The 21576-nt window shown below is 39.8% G+C and overlaps 1 protein-coding gene across 1 annotated transcript in view; it reads right to left on the bottom strand.

Moving 5' to 3' along the window:
• ccdc65 (coiled-coil domain containing 65) overlaps positions 1 to 20471 on the bottom strand; it is a 32752-nt gene extending 12281 nt beyond the window's left edge. The window contains exons 1-6 of the mRNA XM_028798119.2: positions 20348 to 20471; positions 13504 to 13668; positions 9996 to 10163; positions 9487 to 9656; positions 6443 to 6581; positions 5855 to 6052 (exon numbers count right to left, since the gene is read on the bottom strand). Of these exons, the coding sequence (XP_028653952.2) occupies positions 5855 to 6052; positions 6443 to 6581; positions 9487 to 9656; positions 9996 to 10163; positions 13504 to 13644 (816 nt within the window). The 5' untranslated portion in view covers positions 13645 to 13668; positions 20348 to 20471. The remainder of the gene's footprint in view (positions 1 to 5854; positions 6053 to 6442; positions 6582 to 9486; positions 9657 to 9995; positions 10164 to 13503; positions 13669 to 20347) is intronic.
• Positions 20472 to 21576: the final 1105 nt, after the last annotated feature.

The raw sequence follows: 21576 nt of genomic DNA, 5'->3' as shown, positions 1-21576 counted from the left end.
AACACAAATGTATTGATTGTTTTACACAATAAACTCTGCAGGTAGCTGGAGCAACCTGATCAATAAGTGCTCTTGTCTGCTAGCTATCATGTTAGCAATAACTTTATCATTTACCAGTTCCATGTTCGCAAGTGTTTGAGTGAATAAGTCTGTTTTACTTTAAATTGCTAAGATTTATTTATTCATTAAAAATTCTTTTATTGAACTAATGGTCGTTTACTTGCTGGTTCATAGCATATGTAGAAATGGCCCATTTAATGTAAATTATGTACAGTAGTTTTTTTGATTAACTGCTGAATTCACATTCACAGATATTAGTTATGTCCAACTTATTGAAATTCTGAAAGGACATTTGGGTGTTACTTTTCTGCTTTGGAACTCATATATATTTCTACAGCTTTAAGAAGTAATGTAAAATTAAAATAATTAGTAATCTGATTACTTTTCCAGAAAGCAATGAATAAAGTAATCTGTCTACAAATTCAGAGAAGGCATTAGTAGTTTAGAATGGATTAATTTGGTTGAATAACTACTCCAACTAATGCCAATGAGGTATGTTGCTAGCCACATGACTAGGCATTGTCACAACCTGTGACATAATATCTAATAACTAAATCACTATTTAAGATGTCAGCATCATATTATACGTTAATAAAGTATCAGGTTCTTTTAAAGAATAAAAACTAAGTGTCAAATTTGTTATGAAATTTTCTGGCTTTATTTTGCTTCACTGTTTTGTGTCTCCTTCTTATTTTGGCTACCCTGTTTTCCAATGCTATTACACTCTTCATCATCAAAACAAATCAAATCAAATTGTGCTTGTCACATACAAATTATACACATAGTACAATATGGAGTGAAATGCTTAATTGCTTAACTCCAATGACCGTGCCTTTAAAAAGAATAAAAAAGGACAATAACAATAATATTTTATATTATTAGAATAGTATTTATAGAATTGTAAATACATGATAGTATAAAATAATATCTAAATAAATAACTTAATAACTTTATGTGAGAAAGTTAACAATACGACACCATGTAGATCTAGACACTTTCCTTATTCAAGATGCAGATGGACTGTGGACAGAAACTCCTCCTCAGTCTCTCCGAGTTGGCCTTCAGGCAATGGTACCAGTCCGCAGTATAGAAAAGAGGCCACTGTTTGAATGGCTGGAATCATTGATAATTCTTCAATAATGCCCTCGTCTGATATCACTTGGTGCTGATGCCGCAGAGTTGTAGAGTGCACACCCAGTGATGTTGCCCAATTCACTAATATCTGCTTAGGGTTCTTATTTAATCTTTTCCTAAGAAAGTCTCTTCCCTCTTTTTTGAATCCTCTTGATTAAAATAATGTGCTGTCCTTCCTTGGCGACAGGCTCTGGAAGTCAAGCCTGGCACACCCTCACTCATCTGATCCCATCCAGCCTGGGATGCGCTTACAAACAGCTGCCTTGCAGTCTTGCCGGCCTGCAAAGGGCTGTCTGCACTCTGCTACAATGTTGTCTCTCAAACTCAGAAATGGGAATTGTGCAATTTATAATACAACATGTCTTTAAGTTTTTTTTTATTTGGGGGGGGGGGGGGAGAACCCCACCATAGTTTTGATTTTCAGGCTTTTGGAGGGTATATGGAGTTTATTAGAGTTCTCAGGCCCCATGGGACCTCGGTCATTTCACACACTGTCTCAAGGTCCTTCTACTTTATCCTGCCACTTTCTATGCAGGTAGTGAAGGACTACAACAAGACTGTTGTTTGTATTCATGGTTGCGTTTGTGTTCCTGCCCTTTCTGCTGTTGTACTGTTTTGTTTTACCATAATAATTGTTATTGTAGAAATGAAGGTTGAAATTTCAGTCCATCAACAAAAGTTGCATTTCTTTTTGATATTGGTATAGTTTGTACAAAAAGTGCACAGACATTTTAATAATAATTCTTCACATTTATATAGCACTTTTCTCACTACTCAAAGCGCTCTCCACACAGGGAGGACCCGGGATGCAAACCCACAGTCTCCTTACTGCAAAGCAGCAGCACTACCACTTCGCTGTTTAAGTGACTCACTCACTCAGGTCACACAGTGAAAGAGTGGCATTGATTAAACCAGCAGCTTTCTGGTGTAAAGTCAAATGTTAAATAAAATGAAATACAAACCAAGCTTTTTTCCAGTTTGTCTTCTAGTTAACTGGTTTGCTCAGAGTCACAAGTGAGTTAATGTTGAAGATTGAAGTGGCAAACAATAACTTGCCCACTATGCCATTACAAGAAATAGCACACATCTTTATCCATCGGCATACAAAGAACAGGAACTTGTGCAAACTGTAACCCAATCATTCTTATTGAAACTCCATATGAAAATCTTTGATCTGCTTATTTTCTACTTTAAATCTCTAGCTGACAAAAGTCCTTCTGAGTGTAACAGACTGGCCGCAGCATGGCTATTGTCATCATTACTAGAAATGGTTAATAGAATAACCCGAAAGTAGGAGGTACTGTATCTTTGTGGCCTACGACAAAGTGTGACACATTTGACACCCCTAAAATTGTCACATTTCCCACATTACTAAGCAAATGAATATTTCATAGAGGCAGAAAACTAAGGGAAGAAAGAGAACAATACACCCACCCTATCATCTGTTACACAAATAACCATCTCCTGAACATTCAAAACTGCTGATGCCATCTCTGTAGTGACACAAGCTTTAAATTTTACCATCTTTGGAGAAATTCTAAATGAAAATATAGCAAAACTTGAACAGTACAGCATGTGGTAAATGGCTATCAGGAGTACAAATGACAAAGGGCAGAACCATAACAGGGCACATGCACTGCAGGATTCATAAATAAAATACAAGACCACATTGGTAACTAGAAAGGAATTAAAAATATCTCCTGTGAGTGATGTGCCATAAATGTTTACAGAGTGTCCTGAAAGGAATTACTCAGAGGCAGGCCATTATGAATGGACAGAAGACCCTACAGCATGTGGTGGAGGACAGGCAGTACTAGCACCAGCAAGAGTGTTAGGTTACTTTAAGTCTGTACTGGGGCTGAGGAATGAAAGAATAATTGGGTTTCATAGGGAAAGATCTGGGTGAGATGGCCCCAGAACTTTCAAGGAGCAACTGAGTGCAGAAATGATTCCATGGAGGGCTCTGAAAGTAACCCAATGCCACCCCATAACCATGGCTCCCTGAGCTTAAAATCACAATGAAACTTGAGTCAAAGTATTGACTGGAAAATAGACCGCCAGATTGGTCAGAGGGGCCTAGTAGCCAGTTTAGGAGGTGAGTGGCAAAGCAGCACACGTATGAGGCTTGGTAGTTTTAAACCATGGGATTGCAACCCCACAAGACAGACAGGAGGTTAAACCCAAGACTTTCAAGAATAGGGCCCACTTATTTCTAACTGCTTAATGTAAAAACTAACCATGTACTCAACATTAAGATCAGTATCTAGAAGTTACAGGTCACAAACTTTCCAAAAACACTTAAGGTCCAATCTAAAGTAATTTGTAAAACATGTTGTATTAATACCAACACATTTTGCAGTACAGGTCTGTCCCTGAGATTCTCAGCAGCAGAATGCTTTGACATGGTGTAGTCATGGTGAGCACAAATGGAAGAACATAACAGGCCATTCAACCCAACAAAACTTGTCACTCAATATTCACCAACATGTTCACATGATGTGAATGTTCTCAAAGTAACAACTGCTTAGTATGATGAACGAGTACTATCAGCTGCCCTGCCACACAACATATCCCACGTATCTATTGTTATCTAAATAAAGAAAAACATTGTAACATTTGACTGTAATGAACCTTTATCTTCATCTCTAATGTTTTCAACAATGTTTTTAAGGAAGAAGTGAAAAAAAAACTACATTGGCACCCACCCTACTCACTTTTATACTATTTTATTTTATCATGTCACCTCTTACTTAATCTCTAATGTGTCAAAGACTTATGGAGGTTCTTCCCAAAGCATCATTATGGTATTCATTATAGGTTTATGGGGTCATTATTGTCAGGTGTACAAAGTACAGTGAAATTCCTGTTTGCACATTCTAATCAACAAGCAGCATGTCACCAAACACTCACATGTGCCATGATTGAGTAGAACTACCTTAATTTAATTGTTGGCAATAGAGACAGTTGCAGATTCTTTCCAAGTTTACATCTGTTCTTGGGCCTCAGTTATAAAGCTTCCATATGTACAAAAAGAGGCTTGAAATGTTTGTACACAGCTTTCAACACAAACATGGGCATTTAAAAAAGAAAATTTGAATGGAGAACGTGTGCATATTTAACAAGTATAATTCTGACCCAAGAGTACGCAAAATTATGGAGAAACTGAGAAATGACAACACCCTTGATCAAGCGGGGAAATGCAGTCAAACCAACTAAATGGCAACTCACGTAATTTATATCACCAAGCCACTATTATAATGTGCATTGATGTGACAAATAAATTACACCTCAAAGTGATGAATATGATGTACAGACTGTATTTTAATTCCCTTTTAAGGGGGCCAATATCACATTTTTGTACTGAAGAACTGGTTGACAGATAGGAATATCTGAGCCAAGCTTCATTCTGTCATACCCCTGTGCTAGAAGCCTTTAACTGACTGGTGAGGTGTTACATCCACTTTTCGTATAGTGTGGGTGCACATACATAAAACATAACATGTTTGTGCCAAAATAAAAAGTCAACCTGCAGCAGAGTCCAGTTCACCTAATGTAACTGGAGCACTTAACTGCACTCATGTTGCAATAAGGGCACCTAGCGAGAACGAAGCTGCTTTTTTAACTGTGAGCAGTGACATCCCATTAACACACCAGTCATCTGTGATGCCAAGGTGAGACTGACAAACGTCATTGCTTGGTGGCCTGGCTCAACTCATGATTCATTTATTTTGAGGTAAAGTAGCTTTGACAGACATGATGGTGCTGTACATGGTGGCTAGCTTATGGGTAAGTTAAATGGCTGAACCGTCTGTGTTTTATATGGTCTGTACTATTTATTGCAACAGCAATCGTGTCAAATAGTAGTGGCTATCTGCTCAGAAACTGGCACCTTAAGCCTTTCTCTGACACCCAAAATGCAGAGGAAGGGTGCTATAATGATAAAAATGATCTTGTGTGCTTAGTTGCAGAGCGCAGCCAGATACTCCTGAATGCAGTTGACAGGGTCTCGATGCATCAGGAGGTAGACGCTACTCTACCAGCCAATGAAGTATTGTGATTGCCAGTGTACAGTAGGAGGGTCATTCAAAGCGGTGTTCAAGGTGCATTCATGTATGCGCACTTACAAGGTGATTGTGATTTATAAAGGGTAAATTACATACAAATTTGTTTTATAAATTTGATTTATTTTTCTCATACACATTTTCCTGTTGTTTTTTTTTGTTACTGTGTGCATGTTTTCACACTCAAATCCATGTAAAGTTTTATAAATGGGGTCCTTGGTCTTTGTATTCCAGTGATTTCCCTTATCCAAACTAAATGCTTGTTACGTTAACTGATGGCTCTAAACTGGCCTGGCATTAGTAAGCATGGATGTGTACATGAGCATACCTTGTGATTGACTGTCATCATTTTCAGTGTTAATTTTCATGTACCCAGAGAAAACAAACATAGGTACATTGAGAAAGCGGCCCCACACGAACACTGACGGAGCCAGGATTTGAGTCTAATGTCTTGGAGATGTAAAGATAGTAGCAGTGATATCAACTGCACCATACTGCTGACCCATGCTGATCCAATTGTTCAAAGCAATTCCTGTGTGGCAGCTATGGCTTCTAGATATTGGAATAAATTAGTCTGAACATAAAACAGAAGAGCCAACCTGGATCCTTTGTATTTTTTTCATCTGCATATCAATTTCTTTAGCACTCTTCTCATCTTTAGCTTTCAGTGTTTCAAAGGCAATCCTGCGGTCCTCAGTAGCTTCAGTGTAACTTCGCTGAGCCTGCTGAAACTGCTGCCAAAGGTCCTCAACTCTGCCTTCCAAAAGAATCCGTAAAGAGTGTTTCTCTTCGATATTCTGAAATAGAGTAGTAGAAGTTACACAGTTCATAGTCACTCATGCTTACTACAATGTTTTTTTGGAGGCATTCTAAAATGTTCTGTACATTTCAATCCCGTAATAATCACCTCACTTTCTGACAGAGCCAAGCAGCATCTGTGCTGTCAGACTTTGATATGTGGAAGCAGCTTGTGTCAGCAACAGAGCAAAGTACAGAATTGGAAAGAATAATCAAAGAAAGCTATGGTTTGTGAACTCTCTGTCTTAGCTATGTGTACCTGTGGGTTGCAAAGGAAGAAAGAATTTCTCTAATGCCATAAAAAAGAAGTCTGAACCAAAACTGTCTGTACTGATTACACTATGTTTTCAGTAGGACCAATGTGAATTTCTTAGGGTGGGAATGTGTACCTTATTTTTGATGTCATCTCGAGTGCTGTGGAATTCTTGCCTGAGCTCATTTTCCCGGTCTGTATAATTCAGTTCCATTGCAAAGCATATATCTTCTAGTCGGGAGATCTCCGTTTGGTGTTGGGTGATAATCAACTCCCTGTTTTAAAATATCACATATAAAAAGTACAGATAGTAAATTTTGTATAATATTGTTATATTACAGAACCAGATGCAACTTATACAACTAATATGGTGACAGTTGTAGTGATTTTGGTTTAGTTTGGTTCACAACACAGATACTGTCATTGTAGATTTGCATGTTCTCCCAATGATCAAGTGTTATTTTTTCTTGCCAGTTTAGTTTCCTCCCAAACACCAAGGACGTATGTATTAGGTCATGTGCTGGTTAAATTATCCAATCATTAGTGTGTGTATGCACATGTGTTCTACAATGGATGAATGTCAAGATAATTAAATGGGACTCCTTTCTCTGTCCTTCATGAATGCTACAAATGAAGCCTTTTGAAGTCAGCCTTGTCCCAAAACCTCGTAGCAGTACCCTCGGCAAATTCTTATTATTGAAACTTACAGTACTTTCTTAAAATCTGTCCTATAGTCTCACTGTTAAAAAGTAGGGTAAAAGCTCTAATTGTCTATGTCACGTTAATAGGTGCATTAAGAATCACCATGCAACCATTTTACTGAACTTCAATTTTAGAATTAAAGACCTAATTTATTTAAAGTGCAAATATTGATCTATGGATATGGATATGGATACAGACACACATGAATTATAAAGGGGTGCCTGGCTGGCAAGAGACTGATAATGAAAGCCTTTTTCTCATATGTTACAGTTTGGATGGTTGATTATTTTTTGGTATTTTATTTTTGGTTTTGATTCTGTCTACCACACATGTGGTATGTTGAGTAGTTGAGTATAGCAATTGTTATGTTATGTAGAGTATAGCAATTTAAATTAAAGTAGATGATGTCTTTTAGTTTTCTTGAGTAGGCCCGCAATGCACCCTGTTTCTTTGCATTCATATATATATAGTGGCAGGTGGCAGGCGGCCGGGGTCCATGCCCAGCTGGGATGCCTTTGCACACTATATTCAGGGGGAGCAGCCCTGGACAATGCAATACCTCCCCCTGGACGCTAGATGGCCGCCCCCCTGGGTTGGAGCAGTGCCTCGGTTTCCCACAGGGCTCCACGGGAATTGGAGTTGGGTGCAGCCCTGTTGGGTCCCGCAGGCACCACCAGGGGGTGCTGTGTTTGGGACTCCTGAGCCCGTGTGGGCAGCCTGTCCATCACACCCAGAAGTGCAGCCGGAACTCGGTGATCAAGCACGTGGAGCACCTCTGGGCGAACTATAAAAGGAGCCAGCGACCACCACTCAGCAGCCAGAGTCGGGTGGAGGAGGACAAGGTTGCCTGGGAGGAATGGTGGTACCAGAGAGGTGTGCTTGGGCTTGTACTTGGGCTTTTACTTGTGTGCCTAGTACTTGGGACTGTGTTGTGTCTGTGGGTACAGGGAAGGCGTAGCCCACAGACGAAGAAAAATAAACAGTTTATTTATTTTACACGTGCCTCCTGTGTCAAATCTGTGTTGGGTCGGGCGCTATATAGCATTTTCTTACTATATTATATATATATATATATATATATATATATATATATATATATATATATACACATATTGCATAGTTTACTGTCAAATTATGCAAAGAGTACGCGACACGTGTTTCGCCCTCATTTGGGCTCATCAGGCGTACACACTCTACTGCTCCCCTCTCAGAGATCGAACCTCGGACGTCAGCGTCAGAGACAAAGCCCCTTTACGCTGCACCACGGCATGTGGTTTGTTTATTTGACAGCCTGTAGGTCTGGAGTAATTACATTCATTGCATTCGTAGTCTGAGTCCCGACCTGAATTGTGTGGGTGGTTGGTTACCTACCAGGTAATGCCGATGAGCCCAAATGAGGGTGAAACACGTGTCGCGTACTCTTTGCATTATTTGACAGTAAACTATGCAACATTCCATGATCTCCTTCTCGCAACTAAAGAGGGAACCATGGCGGATGTTTGCCGAATGGCAGACCAACCACAAGCGTTACCTGGTAGGTAACCACCCACACAATTCAGGTCGGGACTCAGACTACGAATGCAATGAATATATATAAATATCTACGTGTGGAAGTGTGTCTGTCTGTCCGTCCCGGAAGTGAGAGGTGGAGATGGGGTAAGGGCTCCACATCCGAGGATACACAAGCGAGGCCAGCACATCGGCAAAATGAACTCTCCAAAGAAAGATTCACACGCTTAGTGGCTAATACAGAAGCAAGGCAAGCACATCGGCAAAACGGTATCACTTTTACTTTTCCTCCCACCGCTAATACACAAGCGAGGCCAGCATGTTGGCACAACGAAACCACTGAAGAAAGAGTCACTTACTTAACAGCTAATACAGAAGTGAGGCGAGCACATTGGCAAAACGGTATCACTATTACTTTTCCTCCTGCCGCTAATACACAAGTGAGACCAGCATGTCGGCAAAACAAAACTCCAAAGAAAGAATCACTCACTTAGCGGCTAATGCACAAGCGATGCGAGCACATCTGCAAAACAAAACCTCCTAGGAGAGAGATGCCCAGAGTAGTGCAACACCAGAAAGACACCTAACCAAGCCCCCTGAGCGCTCCTGGAGATCCCGCCCCTTCCAGAGAGATCACTATTATATATGGTCATTCATTTCAGGACCCGCATACAGCGAAGGCAGTGTTCTTGTACTCCATGCAAGCCTTTTCTTTGTTTAATTCACAGCAGTGGCCATTTTCTTTATTTTCTTATCTTTGAACCCCAACCCTTAATGTATGTTTCATCCAATCCGTGATAATATACAGTATGCGTGTCAGCTATAAACATATGTATTGGTATTTAGTGTTATCATTTATATTTTTTATCATCAGTGGCATGGGGTAGATACTAAATTTGTAACTGATGTTACGTTTAACGGTATAATCAGGAGCTGATTTTCTCTACTTTTTCAAAACAGGAATGGTACCTCTCTGTACTGAACTGTTTCTTCAGATCTTCCTCCTCTGCGCAGTATAGCTCCCATAGACTATGGAGCCGTCCCCTTTGCAGCTCAAATAGATGATCCAAGTTATGAAGGTGGGCCCTTATCGCCATGGCATACTGATCCTGCGCCTCTTCCAGATCTTGAACTAGAGACTACAAGGATGCACAGGTAACAATTAAGTCCATTTTTTAACAAGGGTCTTTAAACTAAGCAACACTAACATTTTTGAATCTCTAACTCTTCTTGTAGACATAAATGAGTCGGTTCCTAGTTTAGTTTTGACACTCACCACATTCTGCTAAACTACTGTATATTGCTGACATTGAGTTTTAAAAAGGGGCAATGAAGGCATACTGCTTGAGTTAATGGTTACTCTGTCATTGTATTGTTTACCTGCAAGTACAACAGACACTGAAGCTTCAGATGCAATATATGGAATGCTTACAGTTTCTCTGGCTTGGAACAAAAGGCCTATTCCATGCTAGACTTACCTTGATGATACTGTCCTTACGGTCAACAACTCTCTCAAATGTCTGGCTCAAGATCTCAATGTCCTTCTTTAGCTCTCGTGCCTTTGCTTCCCTCATAAGAACACGCCACTGCTGAGTGAGCTTGTTCAGATTAAGTTTGCTGTTCCGTTCTTCTTTAGCAAGCTTGTCCTAAAATTAGATAAACATATTTCATTTAGATAGTGTGAGAATGCAGCATTTCTTACTCAGAATGAATAATTCATTAATTTTAATGTAACAGCTGAGTCTGCCTTAGGTGGACATCCATCATTGTCTCATATGCATGGATAGTATACCTCTCAGGACTGGCAATAAGACTCAAGTAAGTGACCAAGTTACAAATTATGCAAGTCTATGAGAGACACTGCTCCTTGTCACTTAGTCTAAGGATACTCTTATTTAACTCAATTGAGTTCACAAGGAGGTTAAAGCAGGCAGCAATGATTAATGGCTGAGGTAGTGGACTTTAAAACATAAGGCCCACAGCTCAGTCCCCACTTCTGCTTCACTGTTACACCCCAAAAGGTCACTTGACCTGCATGTGTGGAAATTCTAAAAAAGGGTGTAACAAATTGTGATGTATATTGATGCAAGTCAGCTTAAGTAAATGCATTAGCCAACTATGCAATATTAGTAATAAATGCTATATCCCGAGTAGGCATCCAAGAGAGCATGACCATCCTGACTACAGTACTGTTTGAATCTGCTGCACTCCCGTGATAGCATGACAAAATCAGATGTTACCATTTTCAACGTAAAAATATTGCCAGAATAAGAGAACAAAACAGAAAGTCTTAGTTGCCAACAATAGCAAGAAGAACTTATACCTAAGTTTAAAACAACTTAACTTCTCCTGTTTGCCACAAAGTTCCATAGGCAAAGTGGTGGTTCTGTGGCTAAAGATCTGCACTGGCATCTGGAAGATTGCCGGTTCAAATCCTGTTACTGTCAGAAGGGATCCTACTCCACTGGGCCCTTGAGCAAGGTCCTTAACCTGAAAATTCCTACAAGGGCACTGTACAATGGCTGACCCTACACTCTGACCCCCAAAGGTCATGAGAAAACACAATTTACCCTTGTGGATTACTAAAGTATATCAAATCAAAAAATCTCTAATCAAAATCAAAATGATCAATTTCAGTAAATTCTGATATGTAAAAACCAAACAAAATGCCCCAATAATGCACATAATTGCATGCCTGAAATAAGGCCATGAACTCAAAATGTCTCAAAAATGGTAGAACTTCTGTCAAAGTACTGTCTATTCTTTTACTCTTGTGTCTCTCTGTCTTTTGCAAACTTTCACTCTTGAAGCAGAATCCTTGAGAACTTTTAAGAAAAATCTGCATGAGTTATTGGGACAGCTTACTTGTTAGCTAAACAAAGGGGCTTGATGGAGTGAATATTCTTACTGTCTTCTGTCAATTCAGGATAAAGTTACAGTAGCCCATAGTGTCCTCCTATTTGTAAGTGCTTCACAGCCCTTAAAGGGCTAGGACTCCAAGACAGCTCCCAAATAATGGTGAAAAGCTGACTCCAGGATGCTGGTCTTAGAAACAACATCTAAAAAAAGCCATATCTGAAAATGGAAAATAAAATAAAGGGTAATTTTATTTTATGGTGGATGGCTGTAATATGGCCAGCATCCTGCAGTCATCTTTTCACTGCTGCAAATGCCATTAGCATTTGGCATGCATTTATTTAAGTAAGAAGCCAACTGAAGACCTTTGTTTCTCAAATTACACACTTTGATCTGCTTATCCTCTTCTGCATTTGTACATTTGGGATGTCTGCTTCTTTTTCTATCTGGGTTAGAGCCAGTTTACACTCTGAAGACAATAGTGGACACCTTAGTATGAAATCTTGCATTTCTTGGCAATCAGTCACTTGGAATAACTTCAGTTTTACAAGATAACATTAGACTGATGTGTTTCTTTTGAACCCGGTATGGAACTTTAGGAATACCAGTACCTTGCAACTCAAGGAAAGACAATTTACTTCCTTTATTGATCAAAATAACACGTCTCATCTATGCTAACACAATTACAAAGGTTCCTCTAATAACCAATTAGCATTTAAACATGATCAGTTACGGATAAGCTAAGACAGTTTACCATTAGACACTGGAATAATGTCTACTGAAAATGGAGCTTTGAAGCCATATGTGAATAATTTCTACTATATAATAAAGCACTAAGGTCTATGTGTCCAGTCCTTCAGAGAAACCTGATTAATCAGTTTGGCTTTGGTGTGAGATCCATGAGGAGGAGGAGGAAAGGTGCACACTGAGAGAGTTGTCTTCAAAGACGGCAATTATACAGGACAGGAGGTGAGAAAGGCACCTCAAAAATAAAGACGGAGTCTGAGAAGCACTCTTGAGAGGGAGCACCGGTGAAGAGACAATTCGCACACAAGCAAATACAGAGGAAAGGCACTGAAGGTACATGTAGGGCAAGAGATGGCAAGTATATTTTAATTACTTTGTTACCTGTCTTTGACAGGTACCATGGCAAATAAATTATAAATCAGTTATTTCAAATATACAGATATACTGTGTCACAGGTGGCTGGGGGAGGACCGGAAGAGGGCTTACGCCCTCCACAGACCACATGGGGGCGACAGCCCTGGTTCCTTTGGGGGCCACGTGTACAGAGCTGTGAAGCTCAACCCTGTAGGGGCCCGTGGTCACTGCCAGGGGGCGCCCGGATGCCTTGGGAGCCCTGGACCTCAGCACTTCCGCCACACCAGAAAGTGCTGGGGGGAAGAGGAGCAGGGACAACTGGAGTGCTTCCAGGGATGCAGCCGGCACTTCCGCCACACTGGGGCGTGTCGGTGGAAGATTGCCGGAACACACCTGGAGCACATCCGAGGGAATATAAAAGGGGCCGCCTCCCTTCATTCAAGGCGAGAGTCGGGTGGAAGAGGACGGAAGTCAAAGGAGAGGAGTGGAGGTGGTCCCGAGAGAGAAGGCATTGTGAAAGGGCCTGGACTTGTGGGGTGATTGGTGCTGCGGCACTGGGTTGTGCTTGATTGTTACTTGTAAATATTGTAAATAAACGTGTGTTGTGTGACTTTAAAACGATGTCCGTCTGTCTGTGTCCAGGCCAGGTTCCACAACTGATATGAATAATTTAGAAAGTCCAATAATGTAACACCATACAGTTTAGCTATGAGAGACCATTTACTGGAGCTATACAAAACCCTCATGAACATGCGGCAGAGACCACAAGTCCAGGCAGCAAGTAGGATCTGTGGAGGAGATGACAAAACACATCACTCCATTATTCATTCATGTTGACCCAAGATCCTTCATCATGGCATCAGAGGATGGCATTGTGTTCTTGTTGGTATGAAATGCAAGTAAGAAGTTCATTTTAATGTGTACACATGACAATAGCTACTACTACATTACATGTTGAAGGCAGAAATGTTCAATCGATATTTTAATATCCTGCCTTCTCTAAGTGGTGGAACCTGATCACTGAAGTACCTTTAGGAACTGTGTCAACATTTCCTCCTTTTTTTTGCTCATCTCCTCTTCAGCCAGCGCCTTCTTCTGCAGGTAGAGAAGCCGTTCTTCCTCAGTCATGCTGCTCAGCTTGGCTGACTTCTTCTGGGATTTCTTTGGCATGGTGCCAGGAAGATACAAGAACGCCTAGAAAAGAAAAGTTGGAAATTTATCTTTGAAAACAGTTCCAAAAAACTCCACTTAATCTGTGTGACTGGGATTTTGTTTAAAATACATTACAGTATATTTCTATTGCTCTTTAAAGAGTTCATATTAAATTTATTTCTCAAATACGGTTATAAAATGTGAGACTCAATTCATAGGTACTGAAAGTCATTATGAAATTTCAGATTCGACTTTCAAACATTAGCAGGGCTTAAACAAACCCTGGAAAGGATGCAAGGGCATCGCTGGGCACAGATCTACTGTATATTTTCTAATGCCAGGGTAATTCTGAATTGCTGTTTAACATAGCATGTGTGTTTTTGAGATCCACAGATGTCTCGTGCAAACAACAGGAGCTGGAAGACAGCAGTTCTAACCACTAAATCCCTTTTAATCTATCCATCCTGCTATTTCTGAGGCTGATTAATTTACTTTAAGGATATGAGGACAGTACCCTATGCCAGCACCATAGAGAGTAAGGCTGGAGCCAGCTCTGGGAGAACATCCAGTCCATCACAAGGTACAGTCACATACACACCCACACTTTCCCAAGTAAAACCACTTTAAAATCACTAATTCACATAACACAATGTGGGAGGTAGCTTCCTGAAAGAAAAAAAGCCCTACACAGAATTGGGGAGAACTTGCAATCTCTACATTTACTTTGAAAAGAGTAATACAAACTCAGTCTTCTGGAAGGGCATTAACCACTGCACCATCATATTGGTTGTTTTTTGTTTTCCAAAAGTAGTCATGAACACAATGGATTCCCAAATAAAATCCACACAGACGGTGCCTGACCAGGGATTCAAACTCTGGACTCTGGAGGTGCAAGGTAGCATTGAGAAATACAGAGTAACAAATCAAGCAGGGACTTTAGGTGAATGTGGCATTTCCATCTAATCTAATCTGAAAGGGCACTGTATTGTAGTCAAAAAAAAACTACAATTATGAAGTATACATTGAAGTGTTGGCCTTTCTGTAACAAACACAGACAAGAATGACACTGCTGTAATATCAACTGCTCTAAATTTTGAACTATTTAATCAGAAAAGAGAAAGAGATACACATGGTGCTTATTCAAATACACGTCAAATATGCCACCTCTCTCAGTACTGCTTAGGAACTTCATGAACAAATATTAAATCAACCACTCAGTGGACAAGGAGCAACAATGTATTTATGGCATGCTATGCTTCCAAACAGAAGAGATTTCAATCTGAATATTTTTTGTTCTCACAAAGTATAAAATACCACCCTGTGATAATATGGTCCAACATCTGAATGAATAGCTATGTGAAAATGATATTCTTGTTGTGCATTCTCATTGCATATTTTCCACACTTTTTTGTTTAATTAAAATTTTTGGTTTGGTTAATTAATTTTTTTTTATTCATATAAAGTACTCAGTTTGGTTCCCAGGTACTTTCTTCAGCAGCTATTCACAGTCTTAGTCTGGAATGTTTACTACTTCCATAATGCCTGCAATGCATAGCTGTTTCCCAATCCAGCTTAGCGTCCAACCAATGTCACATATAGTAGCATATAGTAGGGAGACAAAATCTACCCAGGCAGTGCTAGACACAAAGCAGGAAAAACACTCAATGGAGTACCTGTCCTGTACATGTCACAATAACACACACACCCACACTCCCTCACACCTTAGAACTTAGAATGAATGACTTTACTTAACATATGGAGGAAAACCAGAGAAAGCAGAAAAAAGCAAACAAACACAATATACAAACTCTTACTATATAGTAGATTCAAACCCAGGACTGCAGAGTTATGAAGCACAAACCCTAAACATTGCACTGTCATACAACAGCTGAGTAATATAAGCTCTCAAGTCTTTAGTAGATTCCTGCCTGCACAAGAAAGAGGTATACCTGTATATAAGGATGATTAATATACAAATTAAACTTTAAATTAAAGAATCAGCAGTTCTTGAGCTTATTTTGAGACATTATCAAATTTACTAAATATAGTCATAGTTCTGAAAAGGTAGTCACAGTTTCTAAATCTTTCATTGACAGTTACTATGTCTTAAATTATTTAACATATTAACACAATTCATACATTATTTAATACTATTTGTGACAGACAAACACAGAGCCTTTTTCTCCAGATAACACCCTCAATAATTTATGTTAAGTACATGCTTACTGAATTTCATTTCTTCGTATAAATTCATTTCACCAATGGCCCATTGTTATTTCACTAAGATAAACACCAACATCATTTCTTTCAGTCTCATCAGTCAAAAACATTTAACCCTAATCACTTTGATGTCATTTCTTTCAACATTAATTTTTTTCTATGTAGTTGAGTTCACTTCTGTGACAAATATGGTTAATTGATGCCTGAAGTATATAACAAAATGATCTGCAAAAGAATCTTGTTAATTTGAAGCCTATTGCTATTAGCGCTGCAAATGCATATTTCTGTTTAATACACTATACAGCAGTGGTAGTGCTGCTGCCTCACAGTAAGAAGACCTGGGTTCACTTCCCGGGTCCTCCCTGCATGGAGTTTGCATGTTCTCCCTGTGCCTGTGTGGATTTCCTCTGGGTGCTCCAGTTTCCTCCCACAGTCCAAAGACATGCAGGTTAGGTGCATTGGCGATCCTAAATTGTCCCTAGTGTGTGCTTGGTGTGTGTGTGTGCCCTGTGGTGGGCTGGTGCCCTGCCCGGAGTTTGTTCCTGCCTTGTGCCCTGTGTTGGCTGGGATTGGCTCCAGCAGACTCCCGTGACTCTGTGTTAGGATATAGCAGGTTTTATAATGGATGGATGGATGGATGGATGGATGGATGGATGGATGGATGGATGGATGGATGGACACTATACACATCGTACAGCATGGCAAACCTCTTCTGAACCTAGGTTGGGAGCATGCGCTGATGGTGCATTGCCACACAACAAATCACCTGGATTGGAACCCGAGTGCAGCGGGTGACCCCGCAGCATCCTAAATTAAATTGATCTCTCTCTGTGTGCCTTCTTCTTCTCAAAAGGAAATCAGGGTGTGACATAAGATGCCTTACATTTGTGACAAATCAAACCATAAAGTACAATACAAAAAATAAAAGGAGAAACTTTATATAATGTTAGGCTTTGACTTGTAATCTAGTACTGGATTAAGTGAATTTAATACTGGATTTATGGATAGACTTAATGTGAGTGTCACTGTGGTGCAATGGTAGTGCTTCTGCCTCAGATCTCTGGCTTGTCAAGTTGTTGCCTCTGTGGTGTTTGCAAGTCCTACCAGTACCTGCCTACAGAGCCTATAAAAAGGATTCACTACTTATAAGTTTTCAAATTTTATTGTTATGAAAGATTGACCAACTGAAAAAGACTCTTTAACGTCAAAGTGAAAGCCGTATAGGGGCTGATCAGGCATCACAGCCAGAAGAGGGGATGATTTCTTACCCGGACGGGAGACTCCTAAAAGGCAAATGAGCATCCCGGCCAGAGAGGAGAAAGGGATCAGACCCAGAAGGAAGGACCAGAAGAAATGGATGGACAGCCCACTGAAAATGAAAGATGCCGATGGGGTTTTGTTCTCCACCAGCACTCTAGATAGCAGCAGCCCCTGATATCCGTGCCCAGTGGCACCCTCCTTGTTATAATGGACTTCTGTGTGACCCAGAAGTGCTTCCATCGGGCAATCACCTTGGCACCCGAAGTACTCCCAGGTCAGTAGTAAAAGGGACCACACTCCCTTATCCAGGCGAGTCAGAGCTGGGAGGAAGAGAGGCAACATTCGACTGGAGGAGGGCAGTGCGGTGGTAAGACTTGAAAGGAGAGAGAGATTTTGTGTTTAAGGAGAGAGAATCCTGTGTTTTGGTGCTTTTGTTAATGGTTTAAGGCAGAATCTGGTGAATGAACCAATTTTTATTTCAACCCGGGACCATGTTTGTGTGTTGGTGTTGGGGTTTGGGCTCACTGACGCCCAGTTTCCATCACAGCCGATATCTACAAAGCGGTCTAAGTTAACTACAAATATATCAAGAAAGCCAAATTAAATCCACTGTAATACAATGTTACATAATAATAAAATATGAAAACTTGCAAGGGGTCTTTTTAACTTGTTATAGATACTGTATATTTTCTCTGATTCCCCCAGAAATACATGCCTTAGTTTAATTGGCATTTGTGTGCACCTGTGATGGAATGCTGTTCCACCTAGGATAGAAGGACGGATGGAAGGGGTACTTGATATTCCCTTCTTATGCACATTCTGCTGTATGTCAGCAATCCAGTAATTAATCAACTCTCATTCCACATGAGAGATCGGGCATCAAATTAAAAGAAGTGGAAGTTCTGAGTGTTGTTGTTGATAGATGCAAAATTGGCTCAGACACAGGAAGCAGAGGGTTATGGTGTGAGGAACCTCTTCAGAATTGGCTGATGTTAAAAGTGGTGTTCCACAAGGGGCAGTGCTAGGGCTGCTGCTATTTTTAATATATATATAAATGATTTAGATAGGAATATAAGTAACAAGATGGTTAAGTTTGCTAATGATACCAAGTTAGGTGGATTGGCAGATAATCTGGAATCTGTTGAATCATTACAGAGGGACTTGGCCAGCATACAGGCTTGGGTAGATTTGTGGGAGATGAAATTTAATGTAAATAAATTTAAAGTATTACATGTAGAAACTAAAAATGATAGGTTTAAATACACAGTGGAAGGTCTGAAAATCGAATATACCCCTTATGAGAAGGATTTAGGAACCATAGTGTACTCAACACTATCAACTGCCAGAAGCCATTAAAAAGGCTAACAGAATGTCATGTTATATGCGGCTGATGTGGCTCATCTGGAGTACTGTGTGCAGTTTTGGTTTCCAGGCTACAAAAAGGACATAGCAGAGCTAGAAAGAGTCCAGAGAAGAGTGACTAGGCTAAGTCCAGGGCTACAAAGGGCGAATTATGAAGAAAGATTAAAAGAGCCGAGCCTTTTCAGTTGAAACAAACAGAGATTAAGAGGAGACATTATTGAAGTTTTTAAAATTATGAAGGGAATTAGTCCAGTGGATTGAGACTGTTTATTTTAAAATGAGTTCAACAAGAACACAGGGACACATCTGGAAACTTGTTAAGGGTAAATTTTGTACAAACATTTGGACGTTTTTCTTTACACGGAGAACCACAGACACATGGAATAAGTTACCAAATAGTGTGGTAAACAGTAGGACTTTAGGGACTTGGTGTTATTTTAAAAGAATTAAGTGGATAGGAACATCAAGCTTTGCTGGTCTGAATGGCCTGTTCTCATCTAGATTGTTTGAATGTTCTAAGCTTAATTTTAACATAACTTAACATTTACAAACCCAATGCAGGTCTGAGGAGGGCCAAAGCTTGTGCCAGTAACACCGAGTAAAAAAGAGTAATCAACCCTGGATGGGGTGCTAGTCCATCACACAGCCAATTCATTGACACAATCATAATTTTAATTCACTTTATGTAATTCAGCTATAATTTATAACATTAAAACACAACTGTAGATATACTCTTGCATAGCTCAGCATTGTGGATGGCACAGTGGTTAACACTGCTACCTCATGGTTTCAGAACCTTGTACTCATCCTTACAAATACATGCCAAAGTGTCTGAGTATAGAGTGGGTGTGTTTAGGCATCATCAAAAGAACTGCTTTCAGTCTTGTGCTCAACACTGCTGAGATAATGCTACAATAAAGTCAACAGGTTGAGAAAATGGATGGATGGATGAAAACTGCATGGTATGTGTTTTTTATTTTAATTTTGGATAAAATCTTTATTTACAATTATATTAATAAACCAGCTGCAACATATCACATAGAGAAAATTTAAGGCATTTTGTTATATGGTTTACCAATGAGAATTGAAAGGATCATCATCTGCAATAGAACTTAAAACATCACATATTCCCGATACTTATTCTGACTCTCTCAATTTGATTCAAAACATATATTATGCAAATTACATTCTCCTTCTCCATTAACTTTAACAATTAATGAAGTTTCAGTGGTTAAGGTTCAGGTCGTATTATGCGTTGTTTTTAAAAGTGCGGTTTTGTGCTGTTACAGGAAAAATATGAAAACTAAACTGTGTTTTTCGAGAGGGGGCTATCAAAAAATAAAAATTACTTCAGAGAGAATGATTCCTACTCTTGTTTTGTTGTCGAAATAGATAGATAGATAGATAGATAGATAGATAGATAGATAGATAGATAGATAGATAGATAGATAGATAGATAGATAGATAGATTATTCACGTTTCCGAGCTATGCCCCTTCTTTTAAAATTGGCCATGATTCTCCGCCTATTATAAATATTAAACACTGAAGCTATTTACACCACTTAATCAAAATATAGCAAATGGATAAATATAGTTTGCATCTTAAATGCATACACTAGTAGATATTTTTTGCGCTAGAATTATAAGGAAAATTTCTCAAGATTATTTAATATAATACCAAAAGCAAAATCTCGTTTATTTTTTTTCAGGAAAGGTCCAGCTTTCCTTAAGCTTTTACTAAACATTTGAAGATTTAAACTTAAACTAACATAATTGAAACCATCAGTTTATCCAAACGAGGCAATGAAAGTTTATGTCTAATTTCCTTTACTGTATTTTCCCAGTCCTTCTTAGAACTGTAACTAATCTCAACTCTTACCTTTATAGTACAGACTCCACGCTCCGAGAAAAGCCAAGGCAGCCGACTGAAGTGTAAACAGTCACTTAGCAACGCGGTTCGGCCCTGTCTTGATGATGTCACTCGTGCGCCGACTACTTTGCCGTCCCCTTCCAGCTGTTTATTTTGCGGTGTCAAACTGAACTTTGCTTAGTTAATACAGAATCAACAGATAACTAAACTACGAAAAATTGGTGGTCGATTCTCAAAAGTTATGTACTTAAAAAATAGTTGTTCAACTTTTGCCCTGTTTTCCACAGTATTTTTGTGTATGTTGGTAACCTTGAATGAGATTTCGAATTCGACGTAATGCGGCGTTGGAGTCGAAAGCTATTAGGGAAACGATAAGACTACAGTAGTACAGAAATGGTGAAGTGACACTTCATCAGGTTGTTGTGTTCAACTTTCCTTAACAATCGACCGGATGCATCTGATTTTTTTTATCACATCGTATAGACGTTTAACTGAAACTTAGTGTATGAACGAGTGTATGGCGCGGCATCCGCATACACTACCAAAAAATAGACGTGTACCGTTTAAGTATGAGAATTACGGTAAAGCGAAATAGTGACGCGGTATGAGCAGTTAGGGGATTTGGAAAAAAAGGAGACTAGGGAGACATCCATCCATCCATTATCCAACCCGCTGAATCCGAACACAGGGTCACGGGGGTCTGCTGGAGCCAATCCCAGCCAACACAGGGCACGAACCAATCCCGGGCAGGGTGCCAACCCACCGCAGGACACACACAAACTAGGGCCAATTTAGAATCGCCAATCCACCTAACCTGCATGTCTTTGGACGGAAACCGGAGCGCCCGGAGGAAACCCAGGCAGACACGGGGAGAACATGCAAACTCCATGCAGGGAGGACCCGGGAAGCGAACCCAGTTCTCCAGGTCTCCCAACTGCGAGACAGCTGCAGCGCTACCCACTGCGCCACCCACTAGGGAGACATGTCTTTTCCTATTTTATTTTATTTTTTATTAATAGTTATAATTTATTATTGTTTATGAAATATATTGGCTCATTGAAAATCGTATCCCTGCGTTCACGCAAAGGCAAAGTTAGCGAGGTGGAGGCGCTTAACTTTTGGAGTTTAAATTACTAGACTGACCTACCCCAACCACAAATACTAACCTTCAAGTTAGTTGGGGTGGTGCATAGTTGCCTATAGGTCTCTAATGTTGATGTCCCGTTTGGGTGCCTAAT

This window comes from Erpetoichthys calabaricus, chromosome 3, assembly GCF_900747795.2.
Source record: "Erpetoichthys calabaricus chromosome 3, fErpCal1.3, whole genome shotgun sequence".
Classification (NCBI taxonomy): domain Eukaryota; kingdom Metazoa; phylum Chordata; class Cladistia; order Polypteriformes; family Polypteridae; genus Erpetoichthys; species Erpetoichthys calabaricus.
The sequence above is the reverse complement of the archived record's forward strand: the minus strand, read 5'-3'. Positions and strand labels throughout refer to the sequence as shown.